The sequence below is a fragment of the Gavia stellata genome, chromosome 14 (genome assembly GCF_030936135.1).
Source record: "Gavia stellata isolate bGavSte3 chromosome 14, bGavSte3.hap2, whole genome shotgun sequence".
Taxonomy (NCBI): Eukaryota; Metazoa; Chordata; class Aves; order Gaviiformes; family Gaviidae; genus Gavia; species Gavia stellata.
In genome coordinates, this window is record NC_082607.1 from 11,042,624 (window position 1) to 11,058,199 (window position 15,576).

At 56.4% G+C, this 15,576-nt stretch overlaps 1 protein-coding gene across 1 annotated transcript in view; it reads left to right on the forward strand.

Annotated features, from left to right (window-relative positions):
• The first annotated feature begins 289 nt into the window (after positions 1-289).
• DLG3 (discs large MAGUK scaffold protein 3) overlaps positions 290-15,576 on the forward strand; it is a 78,299-nt gene continuing 63,012 nt past the window's right edge. Inside the window, exons 1-4 of the mRNA XM_059824508.1 lie at positions 290-346; positions 2,495-2,626; positions 9,775-9,923; positions 11,545-11,700. Of these exons, the coding sequence (XP_059680491.1) occupies positions 331-346; positions 2,495-2,626; positions 9,775-9,923; positions 11,545-11,700 (453 nt within the window). The 5' untranslated portion in view covers positions 290-330. The remainder of the gene's footprint in view (positions 347-2,494; positions 2,627-9,774; positions 9,924-11,544; positions 11,701-15,576) is intronic.

The following is a 15,576-nucleotide window of genomic DNA, read 5'->3' on the forward strand; positions in this document are numbered from 1 at the left end:
CAGCGCGGGGAAGCGGTCCCGGGGCTGAGCGGCGCCCCCGGGCCGGGCCCTCCGCAGCGGGGAGGGAGGGGAGGCCGAGCCGGCCGTGCCTGCCGGCGTTCTCGGGGCGGGGTGCGCACGCCGAGCCGCCCCGGTAGCCCGGCGGGCTCCGAGCAGCCGCGCCCCGGGGTAGAGCGGCGGGTGCGCGCGCGGTGCCGGGGCGCTCCCGGAGGCGGTGCCGGGGAGGGGCGGGCGGGGGGCGGCTCCTCGGCCCGCTCCCGCGGGGCGGGCGGCGGCTCGGCCGCTCGCGGGCTGGCACCGACTGGAGCGGGCGCCGGCCACGGCGGAGCGATGATCCGCCGGGAAGGTAAGGAGCACCCTGCCCCGCCCCGCCTGCCGTGCTTGCAGCACCGGGTACCGCGGCCTGCCGCGCTCAACAAGTGTCTGCCCTGCCGGTACCGGCACCGGGATTGCCCCCGGTGCCCCGCGCTCCTGCCGGGCGGTTCCCGCCCTCCTTCCCTCCCCCGCCGCCACGGGCCGGGCCGCCCTGCCCTGTGCACCCCCGGGGTTGAGACCTGAGGAGCGGGTGCCCCAGCTTCACGCCCTCCCCGGGCTGTGGGACATGTGCTTGTACCACCGTGGCTCAGAGCGGGTGGCCACGGGATGCTGTGCTTGCAGCACCCTTGGGTGCTGAGGGGAGGGCAGGTATGGGGGGGCAGGCCCTGCGAGGAAGGACCTCCTGTAAGTGGGACTTGCACCCTGAGGCATGGCGAGACGGGCCCTGGACACCATGTACGCATTCTCAGTGGAGCAGGAGGGGTGCTCCAGTCTCTCTCCTGTGCTGGGGGCACAGCACTTCCCTGGGTTTGGTGGTCCAGGGCCAGTGCTCCCCTGCTCCAGCTGGCTGTCACCCAGTGTTGGTGGCCAGCAGCGCAGGGGTCAACACAGGGTGCATGCCGCTCTTTCTGTGCAGCCTGGACTGGGATGGGATGTTCACACCAGGTTTACAGTCTTTGTGTCCTGGAGCGGTGGCCCTAGTTCTCTACCACCTTCTTTAGCTTCTTCCGATAAGGTCAGGAATGACCAGGCGAAGATGACTCAACCCCACTCACAGTATGCTGGGCAGTGTCTGAAGCCACTGTCTGATCTTGCAGAAAAGGAAGCCCTTAGTGATAACACAGGGCTGGGATGTCCATAAAGCCCCATAAATCTGGAGCTTGGGGAAGTCCCTGCTTTTCCTGGAGCCAGTGTGGAGCCTAGCTCTGAGCAGCAGATATGGACGCTTCTCCAGGCTCCTTCCTCTGTTCTGTTCCCACGATGAGTCAGTGTGGACCAGTGACACAGGCAGGACCCTTTCCCCTTTCGGCCGAGGAGGAGCCAGGAGGAGAGCTGGCCAGGCAAGCTGGGATAGCAGGTGGCACGCACCCTAGCAGACACAGGCCCCCTTGTTCGGTGACCTGAATTCCCTGCCGAGAGCCCTGGGTTGATCAGGGTCATCCTTTCTGCATGAGTTCCTGGGTTAAAAGATGAGTCCCCAACAGTGGCGGAACGGCTCCCCCGCCTCCCCACACAGACGCCCTTTGTCTGCGGGCTGTCTGGGTGACAAAGGGAAATATTCACTCATAGGGCTGGGACGGGCTCAAGGTCCATGGGAGCTCCCCACCCGCCTGAGAGACGGGTGACGTCTGGGGCTGGAGCTGGACTGGCAGCTCCAGGCATCTGCGCAGAGAAGTGTGGAGGTGTCTTGCCACACAGAGATCACAGCTCCACTATTTCAGGTCTGCATTCTCCCACAGCTATGGCGAGCCACTCTTTAACCAAAGCATTGCTTCATGGCAGCCTCCAGCTCCCCTCGTGGCCAGCATCCCTCCTTCCCTGACCCCAATTCATCATGTTGCTTTCCCACTGTGTCTTCTGCTGACCCAAGGCTGCTGGCTGCGGGGAGCGATTCTTACGCTTCACCCTGTAGAAACCCAAGTTTTGCCACTCGTGTAGCTGAGCTGTTTGCAACATCTTGTGCTCCGTGAGTGGGGCTCTGCTCAGCTTTGCTGCAGCCATCTGGCCCCGCATGGGAGACTGCAGCTCCTGCGGTAGTACGCGGAGCCCTGTGCAACCAGGATGTGTCCAGCTCCTGAATGGCTTCTCTGCCTGGGAGGTGGCAGAGGCGCTCAGGCTGCCCAGTGCCACGGGGTTTGGAGGTGAGTCAACCTGGGTTTAGCCCCTGATTTTCAGGGTCGAGGAAGGCCAGCAGGCAGAACCACCTCCCTTCCAGCCCCTGCCCAGCTCTCCACCGTGGCCCCTCTGCACCTCGCGGCAGGGTTAGCTCTTCCAGGTATGTGTAAGAAGGCTGCTTTTGTGGCTGTCTGACTCTTAAAAATCCAGAGCTGGAAGGCAACTTGAGGCATTATCCAGGTGAGCCCTTTGCACTGCTCCAAGGCTGCGCTTGAGCCTTCCCTGGTGATGTCTGTCCATCCTTCAGTGTTAATGCCTTGTTATTCCTGTGTCATCTCTGCAGACACTGAACGGGCAGTGGAAATTCTGACCAGATACCAAAGCACCCTGCGGTCCCCGGAGGAGCAGGAGCTAAAAGCCTCCATTGGAAAAGTCTCACACATCTTCCAAAGTGAACTCTTCCAGGCTCTGCTGGGTAAGCCCCTGCCTTGCAGTCCCTGGGGCTTTGTGGTCAGTAGACTCTCCTGGGGGCCAGATCCTGCACAGGTGCCTGGCACTGACCAGGCTGGGTGCATCCTGTGCAAACCCATGGGTGCCTGTAATGCCAGGGAGCTGGGCTGTCTTTCCCCTCCAGGGCTTGGGCAGGAGACACTGGGGGTCAGGGCTGCAGTTGCTGAATGTTTGCAACGTGAACAGGATTTCTCAGTGGGGTGATTGTGGACAAGCAGCAAAGCCTTCTTCATCAGGCCATGCCAGATCTATCCAGCACCCGCTAAAGGATGCTGCAATGCCGTGAGCACCCTCTGCACAGTGCAGGCATGGTGTGTCTGCAGCTACCGCCGGGTTTCCAGCTCTGCTGCCATACCAAGGATACCTCGCGCCTCCCTGTGCCCCTCAGACTCATCACAACCTGCTATTTTCCATTCCTGCTTCCAACAGGAAGGGAAATGAAATTTTTCTATCTATCTTTTGACAGAGAATCCACGCGTAACCAGCTCCTTTTGGGGTATCCTGGCCTTTCTTGTGCTTAGACCTGCGTGCTCTTGCGAGTAACACACTGTGCGAGCAACTCCATTTCACACAAGAAACAGACTTGACAGTGAGGCTTGTCTTGGGGCTGGGCACCAGAAGGTGCCATTTTGAGCACAACGTACAGTTCTCCATGTGGGTTTAGGTAAACACAGCTGGAGTTTCGCTGGACTATGCAGCTTCTCTGTGCAAGACACACAGCTATCTTGCTGAACAAGGTCATTTGAAAACGCAAAATTTCGATGGTTTTGGACTCTGAAGTTGCTCAGCTCCTTTCCCTGCCAGAGCAGATCAGATCCCGGCTGTATGGGTTCACTTAGGGCACTAATTTTGGAGAAGCTGCAGTGTGCCAAGAGGGCCAGGAGCTCCTGCTCAGCTCCTCTCCTTAAGTCCCACTTGCTGCGGGCCTCAGGGAAGCGCGCGTAGCCCTGGCAGTTTCTGTTCCTGGGTCTCTCAGGTGAGAAGCTGGGTTTCCCCCCAGGGAAGGAAGGGAAAGCACCCCAGAAGCTTTGCACCCCAGAGGAAGACCCAGATCCTGGGGTGCAGAGCTCCACGTGTGGTCTGTGCCTCATTCTCAGTGCGTTTGTCTCAGCCCTGGCGCTCGCCCTCGCCCTCCCCTCTGTGCAACTCTTGCCTTTTCTTCGCACCTCTGCAGCCAGAGACCCATTTCTGTGCCCACAGAGCCCTGAGTTGCCAGCAGCCCCTCTGTGCTTCAGGTCATCACAGGATGAGCGGTGGTTATTCTCACCTTTCCTTGTTCTTGCTGTTGGAGCATCACCTGGAGGCTTTCAGCCCCAGCGTGTCCTTGTGCAGGGCTTGTGCTGGGACATCTGTGCCATCGGCAGCAGAGACACGTGGCAAGGGAGGGCTTCCTGGAGCAGTGGGCCCCCATGCCAAAGGGACCAGTGTGCATCTCCTTTCATGCCTCTTCATTTATACAGCCCACTCCCAAAATGGTCCCCAGCCCATGGTTAGCCCCACGCTGGTGGCAAAGGTCCCCCGCAGGGCTGTGGTTGCCTTGGCAAACCTGATACGAGCCCAACACCCCTGGCTGCTTTTGTGTGCTCCCCCAGCCCTCCCCAGGGCTGTGTGAAGGCAGCAAAGCAGCTTTCCCAAAGCCCAGGGCTGCTCATATTAGTGCAGAAGTGTCGTGGAGAGAGCGTAGCTGGAGAGAGCGCATCCACGTGCACGCCGAGCTGGCTGCAGTTTGCACGCTGGCACGCGGACGCTGTACAGACTTCCCAGCTCTAAGCCATCTGTCTTGGTGTCCTGTCAACGCAAGGGAGTGTCGTTTGATTGCTGGTGACCTTTTCAACTGGTTTAACAGGATATTAGTTCCCTGTGCCAGAGCGAGCTTTCTCTAGATGTGTTTACCTAACTAGGAATTTGCATTAATTACTTCCACCCCCCCCAGAGTGTGGGTTTGTGAATTCCTCCGTCCCTGCATGGACACGTGTAAAGTTGTATCTGGCTGCATGCTCACTATGCCCGCACACAGCTGGCACACGCTGGGGTCGCTCGGTGTCCACAGTCCAGATCTGCTGGAGCACAGTGACAGCTCTGGCAGGGTGGTGGAGCATTTCTATTTTATTTGCTTTTCACCCCCACCCCTTTTCCCAGTGGGCTGCTGTGTCTCTGTCTGAAGTTTGCTCAGAGTCATGGAGCTGGTTCGGAGTTTATCCAAGGGAGGAGGATTTGCAGGAGAACCGTGGGTACACCTCTCAGTGCAGAGGCTCCCATCTCACTGCCCCACACCATGCCAGATGCTTCTGGCTCTGGAGGGGTCTCAGCCTGCAGCCTTTCAGAAAAATAGGCCTGCTTTTTTTCAACCTCTGGGGAACATGAATGCATGAGCACGGGACATTCCTGTCCTCAGATCACATGCTCCTACAGGTAATGCTGTCCTAAGGCATGCATTGGCTGGCTTGAGTTTGAACACCAAAATGTATTACGTGATTGTAGAGTTAACCAGAAGTGCCAAACATCATGGATTTTCCCAAGTTGGTCCACATGAAAAATGCCACGGATATGACCTTCCATATGCTTTTTTTTAAGAATAAGCTGTTTTGTGGACTCCAGAAGCCCCAGGTTGCCCGGCTCCAGGGGAGGATCTGCTGGGATGTTCAGATGAAGCCTGTGTGGTGTCCAGGGCTGGATGTATCTGTCACCGTGAACGTGCCCAGTGTTGCTCTGCACATGCACCATCTTCTACCAGACTCCTCAGAGCACAGCACAACCCCTTCAATCCTTGTGACCACTGTGCCAGACTCAAGTGCCTCTCCCAAGAGCTGCCTGTGCCCTGGGGCACGCTGACTCTGCCCGGAGGGCTCCTGCCCAGCGGATGCCACAGCGGCCGGCTCGGCTCAGCGATGCGGGAGCTCTTCCGTGCTGGAATGTGCCAGCCCCTGTTTCCGCACAAAAGAAATTCCTTGGCGGCGCAGAGGGAAAACAGGCTGTGCTGGCTCCCTCCTCCTGGCCCCTCTTTCGCTGCGGCTGAGGCCATGGAGCCAAGCGTGTGACTTGCAGGGAAACAGCCCGGTGAAAGGGCGCTCAAGGAGCTTGGTCTTGGGGATGCTGCGGCTGGGCTGGGGTGATCGTCACCCTGCTTTCCTTCTGCTCCCCGGAGCCCCTCGGGGAGATGCTTAGCCTTGTCTCGTGCCGCCGGGGAGGACGGGGCTTGCACGCAGAAGCAGCTCCCTGACCTTTCCTTCCTGGAGCCGGGGCTGAAAGGGGCCGTTGTGCCCTTTGCAGTGGGCAAAGCTGGGCAGAGAGGCAGGGTTTGCGTGCGCTCGTCCACCCCGGCTGCCAGCAGCCCAAAGGGCAGCGCTGCTCCTGAAAGCCCTCTGGGACTTGGCTCCTCTCCCGTGCCCGAGCAGTGGCTGGTGCAGACCCCAATGAGGTCCTGTCGGCTGCTCAGGCCCCCAGCCCTCCCCTGTGGCTCCTTTTACCCCAAAAATGTTCCTCCCGGAGAGCCCTGCTGCTGCGGAGGCATGAGGAGAGGCAGGCTGTTGCTGACCCGTGGTGCTTGCCTGGGTGCAAAATTCCAGCCAGGAGCTCAGCTCGCCAGCAGCGCTGCTGGGGATGGCAGTCACAGCTTCACCGTGTGGCTGCAGGAGCCAGAGTGGAGAATTGGAGGAATCTGGAGGACTCCCAGCCCTGAGGAGTCTTCCTCTTGCAAATTAGCCCATAGCCAAGGATGGAAACTCATAGCTTGCTTGAAAGCTCTGCTGTGGTGGCCGTAGGTATAAATCCTCCCTACAGCAGCAGGCCCGTGGCTGGGAGGCCAGTGCGAGGCTGGAGTTTCTGCTTGGGGTAAATCAGCAGTGATGCAGCTGATGACAGTGCACGCGTCAGGGAAGGAATGTCATCTTCTGGAAGTGCGCGTGCCGGCTGGCACAAGGGTGCTGCATTAGCCCTCAGATGCTGGTGCTATAGAAATATTTAATGACATTTATTTGACGTATTGACCCCAGCAGGAAATTGTTAGACAAATTCTAATCTCTGTAAATCTTGAGTTACTCTTCCTTATTAGATCCAGAGTGGATTTCAACTGTTATCAAACAGAAATTGGGCTGTAAGACAGAACATGCAGCATCATCTTTTGCTACCACAACATCCTCTTACTGAGGCTTTTCAGGTAGCACTGCTCTTAAAGTGCACAGGTGAGGCAGACTTGTGTGCAACTTGTGATGCCCGTAAGAAATGTAGAAAACCAGCATATATTTAAATTATCTTTAATGCCACATGCACATGTGTCCTAAAATGTACTCCTGCCATGGCCATGGCCACGCCCTTCACTGCCTGAACCCTGTCCCCCGATCCTGAAACTCCTCTAATTCCTGGTGCCAGCAACAGTTCTCTCTCCTGGCAAGTGTCTAAAATGGGCTGAGGGTTTCAGAGGTGGAGAGTGGCTGCTTCGGAGGACAAGCTTCCCGCTCTGCAGGTGCCTTGCCAGCTTGGCTGCCCAAGGCTGTGTTCCTGCAGCAGATGGGTGACAAATGAGGGTGCCAGCAGCGGTGCACCCCTGCGACACGGCTGTTCAAATCCTGGTTTCATTTTTGTGAAGTTTTGTGTGTTCCGAGCGTAATCTGTGCAGCCAGGAGCCCCTGCTATCCCATTACGCAATGACTATTTTTATAACCAGAAGGAGAGATGTTTTTGCACGAAAACAAAGTCCTGTTTGTCTGGCTGTGCCATGACTGCTTGCCGTGACCTCATGTCTTATTTGTGAAGGCTTCGGGGGCTGCCAGCAGCACAGTCAGCACCTAGGGGACTGCGGAGAGGATGCCTCAGGTGCAGTGGGTGGATCTCCTGACTCCTGTTCCTCCGGTCATTGCAGGCTACCCCATTTCTCCCAGGGCACAGGACAGAGCCTGGCAATGATGCAGCACGAAGCAGCAGCTCCAAAAGCAGCATCAATGCCGGGCAGTGGCACGGCGCTCCCTGGACTCGGGCAGCTGCATAGCCTGGCTGGCTTCCCTGTGGGCACAAAGCCACTCTGCCGGCAGCCGAGATTTATAGCAGCTTTTTGCCTTCGGCTGGGAGGTCACCTGGCAGCCCCTGGGAGCGGGATGATGAGGGTCGATACTGCTCCCCATCCCATCTGCAACATGGGTGTGCTGCTGCAGTGCATGGGCGTGTGGTTAAGCACAGGGAGAGGATGGGGACTTGCGTATGGGGGTGCAATCCTGCTTTGTGAAAGCCTCCCTGGGAAATGGCCTCGGGCAGTGCTCAGCACGTCCCTGCTTACACTGCCCACGGCTCACCAGATTTCCTTTGGAAATCTTTATAAAACGGGCATTTAATACCCCATGGTGCCTCGGTGTGGCATAGTTTCAGATGAGAAATTGCACACTGGCACAGCCACTTCATCCCTTAGCTCCCAGGGAGCGCTGCGGGAACAGCCATGGCCCCCTCGAGCCGAGGCCCACCACTTGCCCTTGGCGTTGCTCGCAGAGAAGGGGCTCTCCAGCCTCCTCTGCAGCGGATGCAGGTACAGAAAATGAACTCAGATTCCTGCTGCATCTTTCCCCACTCCAAGTTCTTATTTATGCTGCTGTGACTTTTTGGCCCTGCCAGGTCTGCCAGGCTTCTGCTTCCCAGGTGCTTGAAGGGATTTATTACTTTTTTATGCCTTTTGCAAGGCGTTTACTAAACTCTTTTGCCCAACCCTTTGGAACTTTACCTTTAACCTGGCAGCATTTACCATCCTTTCTGGTTTTCTCATTTGGACGCAGCTTCAGCTGTTTAGATGAATGTCTTCTTGCTTTTAACAGCCTCCCTTCCCCTGCGGTCCAGCCTTGCTTTCCTCCCTTTTGCCTTTGCAGTATCCTCTGGCCAGGCACTGTGCATTTGCTCTGATGTTCCAGTGGGGTCTCTCTAAATAGGCTCAGTGCCTCCCACAGATTTTTACCCTCTTTGTTACCCCTTTCAGTTTCTTTGTAAAAAAGCTTCTCACCTTTGATGTAGTTCCCTTTCTGAAATTAAATACTTATGCAATAGGTATATTGGCTTTCATTGCTCCTATGGAGGTGCTGTATCTGGAGGTTCGTGTCTGACCTGGCTCTGGAGATCAGCTGGGGGCTGTTGGGGGCTGGCAGCTGCCTGAGTCCACAGCAGTGGGGGCTTCCTTAGGGGGGGAGCGAAGCCCACTGCAGCCCTGCTGCTCCCTGCAATCCTCCACCTGTGACCAGGAGAGGGTAAAACGCTCCTGGCAGGGGTAGGAGAGGGTCTGGGCTCCCACAGCCCCTCTGGAGCTAAACCTGGGCAGCAGCTGCCGACAGGTCCCACTGTCACCCCGTAACTGTCTCTGGAGCAGCGAGGGCTGGGACACCCCATTCTCACGCCTCTCTCCAGAGCCACTATGATTCACAGCAACAGACTCAGGTCCTTGGAGCCCAGAGTGAGGATACCTGGCATCTGCTTGTGGCAGTGCGCAGGTAGTATGGTGCCAGGTGGGAAGAGGGAATTTATCTGGGAAGGAGCTGGAGATAACACAGCTGTAGCCACCAGCTGTAGAGCTTGTACACCGTGAGCCTGCTGTCCTAGTGCCCTGTGCCCTCTCTGCCTGTCCCCATGGGAAGGGAGTCCCTCCGAGGGCCAGGGGCACTGGGGAGCAGCAACGGGGAGGGGAAAAGCCTGGTACTGTCAGGGCAGGCAGGCAGGCAGGGGCTGCCTGGCGCAGGAGGCTTCTTGGAGCAGAAGGGACATGAGACAACACATGGGGCTGGCACAGCCTGGAGGAAAGTGGGATGGGGTGGGTTTATGACTGATGTTGTTGAGCATGATTTGCTCTTAGTCCCCATGAAGCGTGTAGTCATTGCTCCGTGGAAATGCCCGCACCTTCCACAGCCATGGGGCACTGCGTGCTGAGCCAGGCACCCCATTGCACCTCTTGCCTTGCAGGGAAGGCATGGTGGGCAGCTGGCAGAGCCCTGTCCCAACGCATCACCCAAGTGCCAGCCTCTCACAGAGGGCTCAGACTTAGAACGCTCTGGGGGCAGAGCGGGTGGGCACAGGTGCTGCACCCCATGCAGGACACTGGCATCAGGCTGCCTCCTCGGTCCTGTGGATGTTTCTCATGCTGTTTTGCAGATATCCATGAATTCTATGATTTCACGCTGCGTTCCACACCCCTGCAGCCTCCCAGCCCAGATGCACGTCACAGCACAGCCATACAGCAGCACGGGGTCAGCGAGCCCAATGCCGCAGTCACACCCAGAGAGCCCCAAAACCTCCCCGAGGTAAGAGCCACTCCAGCAGATTGCTGCACCGAGGAGGAGGCAAAAGGCACGGGAGGCTGCTGGCCACTGCAGCCTGGCCAGCTCACACCCAGGGTGTTTCCACACCTGCTCTGTTATAGCTTGTCTCATTAATGAGGCAACTTCTCTGGTTCACAAGTGTTAATTGAATTACTCCTAATGCAAATAGGTTCAGCTCCAGCTCTGGTTCCTGCTCTGCTGTTGCAGCTGGATTAGATGCTCCCATCTGACACTGTCTCCCATGGAGGCGTTTCAGCTCTCTGATCTAGCCACCTCGCGGGCTGCTTTTGATAAGTGAAGTAGGTTGAGTCTTTTAAGTTTCCCTTTTCAGGATTTTTTTCCAACTCTCAGATAACTTCTGTCTCTCTTATTTGCATTCTCTTTAATTTTCAACAGCCTTTTAAAAGATACGGCACCAGGTGGGGAGGCAGGAATTGAGCAGTAGGGTCTCAGTTATCTCAAAGGCACCAAGGTAAATAAAATTGCCTCGTGCCTTTGCAGGCCCTCTTCCTGCCCACCTCTCACTGCCTCGTGCCCGGCCAAGGGATGCTATGGGATCCCCCTGAACTGGGGATACTGAACATTTGTGCAGAAATGCAAAAATTCAGGGATTCCTCCTTTCAGTGAAATAATCCTATCAGATAAATCACCATATATCTGCCTCAGGGTCTGAACTGGCTTCCCATCATATACCTCAGGGGACACCAAATTTGCGTGGCACACAGGGACGATGGAGCTGAACCATGTCTCCTAAGGAGGAACACTTTCAAGGAGTTTGATGATCAAGAACAGGGGGGACAAAACTGCCCACAATCAGTTCAGGAGAGATATCTGTGTGCCTCTGACTCGGGAACCATTTTAGTCCCATTTTTTCTTGACCCCCTTCATGTTGACAGTCCCTCTAGTTAAAGGCAAACCTGCAGATCTAGCCTGAGTTCATGAATGAATTTTTAGTGATGTTATACCATAGGCAGTGGGATCCCGCTCTGGCTTTTTGCTCTCCTGTAGCCTTGATCCACCCACCGGTGAGCTCTGCTGGCAACAGCTGCTGGTCTCTGTGGCTGGGCCAGTCCGTGAGGCCGGGAGGAGATGGGACACTCAATAAGGACATTTAAAAATCAATGTGGAAACAAGAGGGGAAGCAGCCCTGGGCCTGGCGCAGCTGTCCTGAGGGGCACTCCTGCTCCCCCCGCAGTGCCCTGTGCATAGGGTGGATGAGCAAAGCAGCCGGTCGCGGGGCTTCCCTGCACCGAACACAGCCCGAGCCCATCAACGCCATCAATTTGCTCCTCCTTTCCCCCAAAAACGCGTTTGAGGCATCTTGTGTTGCTGAAACATGAAATGTAACAGGGAGCTGCCCCTGCCCGGTGGTGAGACAGCCCCGGAGTCCCCTGCCTGCAAGCCTCCACTGTTGCCTGCAGCGACCCCGCTGCCCATGGGGCCGATGCTGGGGCAGGCTGTCATGGGTGATGGGATGCTCACCAAAGGCAGTATGAGCCCTCTGCATAGGGGAAAGCTCATTTTAGCCCTTCCAAAAGCAGTGGGGGGGTGCCTGGAGGCAGCTGGCCTGCCCTACCCACATGTATCCCCTGTCTTGTTTCAGGATCCATCCTGGGACAGTGAGCAGAGGCTTCCTGCAGGGCCTGGGGACAGCACGCCAGGGACACCGCCACGGCTGGTGAGGGTGACGGCACGGACGACGGAGGCACCAGCCAGCGTCTGCAGCCTGGTGCTTGGCTCTCGCAGCGCCCTGCCCCAGGTGAGCCTCCGTGTGCCCCACGCCGCGTCCCACCCGGCCAGCCTGGCCGGCGGCTGGCACTGAGGGGACAGCACCAGGGCCATGTGCCCGTAGCACGGCAGGGATGGTGCCGGGGAGGCGTTTTCCTTCCCTGGGGCTGGCAGTGTTTCCTCACGGCTGTTCTGGTGATGCTCAGGCTAGGAAATCTAGTAGTCACCTGTGCCAGAGGCTGGCTGACACCAAAATCATCCCCTTGCATTAGCATTTACCATGGTCCAGTGTCAGCCCTCAGGGCTCAGAGGGCAGGTGGATATGCCACAGAAAGAAAGAGACTGCGTGGAGCTGGAAATCCTCCCAGCCCCGTCCCTCTCGCCCCCAGCGCTGGCATGCTCCCACGTTGCAGATTTCTGTATTTTTTTCTCTGAGTTCTTAAATGGCAGGTCCATTCCTCAGCTTACCAGGAGCTTTTCTCTGCTGTCTTATTTACTTGGAAACGCTGTTTATTCGGATGTGCATCATAAATCTCAGCTTCCTCCTGGTGCGAGTGCATCATTTGGGCTACACATTTGAGGGGAGTTTTAGGGACGAGCGAAGGGCAAAATGCGCTTTTAGGAGGGATGAAGTGGCCGGGATGGATGGATCTCACTGCAGATTTAAAATTATATGAAAATGTTGTTTTTCTTGACATAGTTTGAAATAATGCTTGTTTGCTAAGTCAAAGTCTTCTTCCGAAGTATTTTAAATACAAAAATCACACTGTTTCTTTTCTCTCCTTTTTAAATGTTTCCCTTCTTATTCTGGACTGCAATAAAATGGGTAGCACCCCATTTTTTCCCTTACTGTTTAATTTCTCCTTTTCCTCTTGCTACTCTCTACGTTTTCAAACATTCACCAAATCTTAATCAGTTTTGGAAGGGCGGGATGGTGGTTTTCTGAACACGACAGGAGGATGAGCTTGGCTGCCATCTCTGTTCGCCAGTGGGAGGGAACCACAACCATGGATGGGGGAGTCACGAGGCAAAACCCACGAGGGGTGAGAGCCTCATCAGTTAAGAACAGTCAGATTTTAAGGGTTTTTCTTCCTAACTGTCCCAGGCTGTGGGAGCGCAGCAGCTCTTGCATCCAACCCCAAATGTCTGGCTGAGTTGCAATGTCTCCTTTAGCAGCAGCCACCTAGCTTTGATTTTAAGGCTTTATGTGATGGGGAATCTGCTGTGTCCCTAGCCTGGCTTGCCTGATGGTTATTTATCCTTCCATTAAAAATCTCCACTTTGCTGTTAGCCTGGATTTCTCTTGCTTTAGCTCCCAGCCCCAGGAAATTTTGCTGCCTTTGTTTGCTAGGGTAAAGGACCATGGCAATCAGAAATGTTCCCAACATGTAGGTATTTATAGATGCGTCTAAGTTCCCTCTTAACTTTCCCTTAGATAAACTAAACAGATTGGCTTCTTCACTCACTCAGTGTGAGGCAGGTTGTTCCAGCCCTGAAATAATCCCTGTCATTCTTTTCTGAAGCTTTTTTTATTTTCAGCCTCCTCCTTTCCTAGCCTGTGTCGGTACGGGTCAGGAGCCGGTCCTCGGTGCCAGGTGCTGGTGCTTTCAGGGTCCACATCCGTGGGGACCGCAGCTGCCGGCCTGGAGCAGGGGGTCCCTGCCCTGAGAAGGAGGGGGCAGTGGGGACCTGGGTGGGCAGAACAGGGCTCTGGGAGGGCTGTGCTTTGGCAGGGCTCTCACATCTGCAGCCACTTTCATCCCAGAGGATGGCCACTTCACAGCCTGGCCGCAGGCAGAGCAGGGACCTGGAGGGGAAAAACTGTCGGGATGGTAGCATTCAGTGCTGGGCTTATCCATGCCCATAGTCCTGCCTGAAACTCGGCTTTCTGTGGAGACCCAGCAGCTTTCCTGGAAACTGGGATCAAATGGTGCTGGAGAGCTGCGGGCTCGAGCGCTGCTCCTCTGTGGCAGCCCCTGTGCTGAGTTATGGGGGCCTTTGACACGGTGCTGAGCCTGTTCCCCAAGATGTCATCTTCATCACAGAACACAGGCCTTGCCCCAGCGGAGTGGGAGCATTTCCAGCAGTCCCCCATGTAAGCGATCCGGACCATGACACAGGATCAGCCGTGCCTGGGGGCAGGCTGTGCCAATGGACCACAGCACAGGACCTGCTTCGCATCCCTCACTCCCGCATGAAGGCACTGAGGACACCTCAGCTCCTGCCCAGCATCACCTCCCATGTTGGTTCTCAACAGCCCCAGCATGCAGGACAGCGTTGGGGCTGGATAATACCTACACGCCCAGCTCCTACCAACCTCCGAGGTGACTTCTTGCTCCCCAGCCTTCGGTGCATGCTTTTTACCATAGGCATTTCCAAAGTGGGTTTCAGGAAAACACTTGAGATGGTAAATGGCACATGGAAGAACCAGGGAAGCTTTTATAATAGGTGATATTTAATGCTAGGGCAGGAGGGCACCAGCTGCAGGGCAAAGCAGCTGCCCCCCTGGTGCTATCAGCCCAGGAACAAGAGCTCTAGCGGACACCCTGCCACTGATAAAAGGCAAGATGATGAACCAGCTTGTCCTGCCTGAAGTAAGTGCAATTCTCTTATCGCACCCATCAATGTAAATAAGTTTTCTTTTGTCCTCTCCCCTGCCTGCAGCTCTCCTCGGCAGTGATAGCAGAGCAAAAGCCACCACAACCTGCTTTAGCAGGGAAGACACATAAGAAATAAATTACCTCTCTGCACAAATGCTTCCAGGAACAGGAAATTTTCTGTCTGCTGGCGAGGATGTGCGTGCACTCCGAGTAACCCTGCAGCGTGCAAATGGCTGCTGCAAAGGAAGTGGGACCGGTAAATACAGCAGCAACATGTGTTTCCTGGTGGCGAGGCTCGGTGGGCTGAAACCATCCCTCCATGGGAAGGTGGATGTTCAGCCCTCAACAGGGCAAGAGCAAAGGGACTTGGCCCGCTGAAATGCCCTGTTGAGGCACTCAGAGGCACAATCCTGCCTGACCTCTGGGGTTTGTGGAGTTTTATTTGCCGAATCCTCCATTTCAACCTTTCCCCAAGCCCTGTGGTTGCCTTAGCAGGGCTGCTCAGGGCTTGTCTGCATCCACAGTGGGAAGACCCATGAGGGGATGCTCCCGTGGCCAGTGCCACCCGCCTGCACTCACAGGCTGGCAGGAAGGCTGCTTCTCTCAGTAAATACTGTTCTCATCCTCTGTGCGGGGAGCAGAGAGCAGCCAGCTGTAAAGACAAATGAAAGAGGAACAATGCCGCTGATGAGCAGAAACTCTGCGCCTGCGAGGAAGCGCTGCTCTTCCCCTGCCACCCTCTCCCGCCTCCCAGCATGGCTCTGCAGCCACTCTGACTTCATCCCTGTCATCGAGCCAGTGCGGTGCCGCCCCTCCCGTGGTCGCCTGCCCCTGCATCCCTCCCTCCTGCCTGCCAAGGGTTTTGTTGCGTCGCTGCCCTACGCCAACGCCACAGCTCTGTCCTTGCTCAGCCCAACAGCTGACACTGAGCAACAGCAGGTCTTAACGTGATGGAGAGTGAGTGAGACTGCTTCAGAGGACACATTCTGTGCGTGCTCCAAAATCGCTGGTGAATAGGAAACCTCGCTGGCAGGGGGTGCTGCCGCTCTCGCAGGCTGTGGGTGCGTGGGATGCCGCTGAGCGTGCCCGCAGTGTGCCAGGTGCAGGCTGTGCTTTAGCCCTGCTGGGCTGAGGCCAAAAATGTCCCCTTCCCTCCCTGCATCTCAGGGAAGACACAGCCCAGCTCTGCAGAAACGCCCTGGCAGGGTGTTAGGAGCCCTCCCTGCTGCACCTGCCACTGAAGAAGATGCGTCCATCTGCCCTATAACCCACAGCTCAAGTGCCAAAAAGGTTCGTGGAGCTCCCCA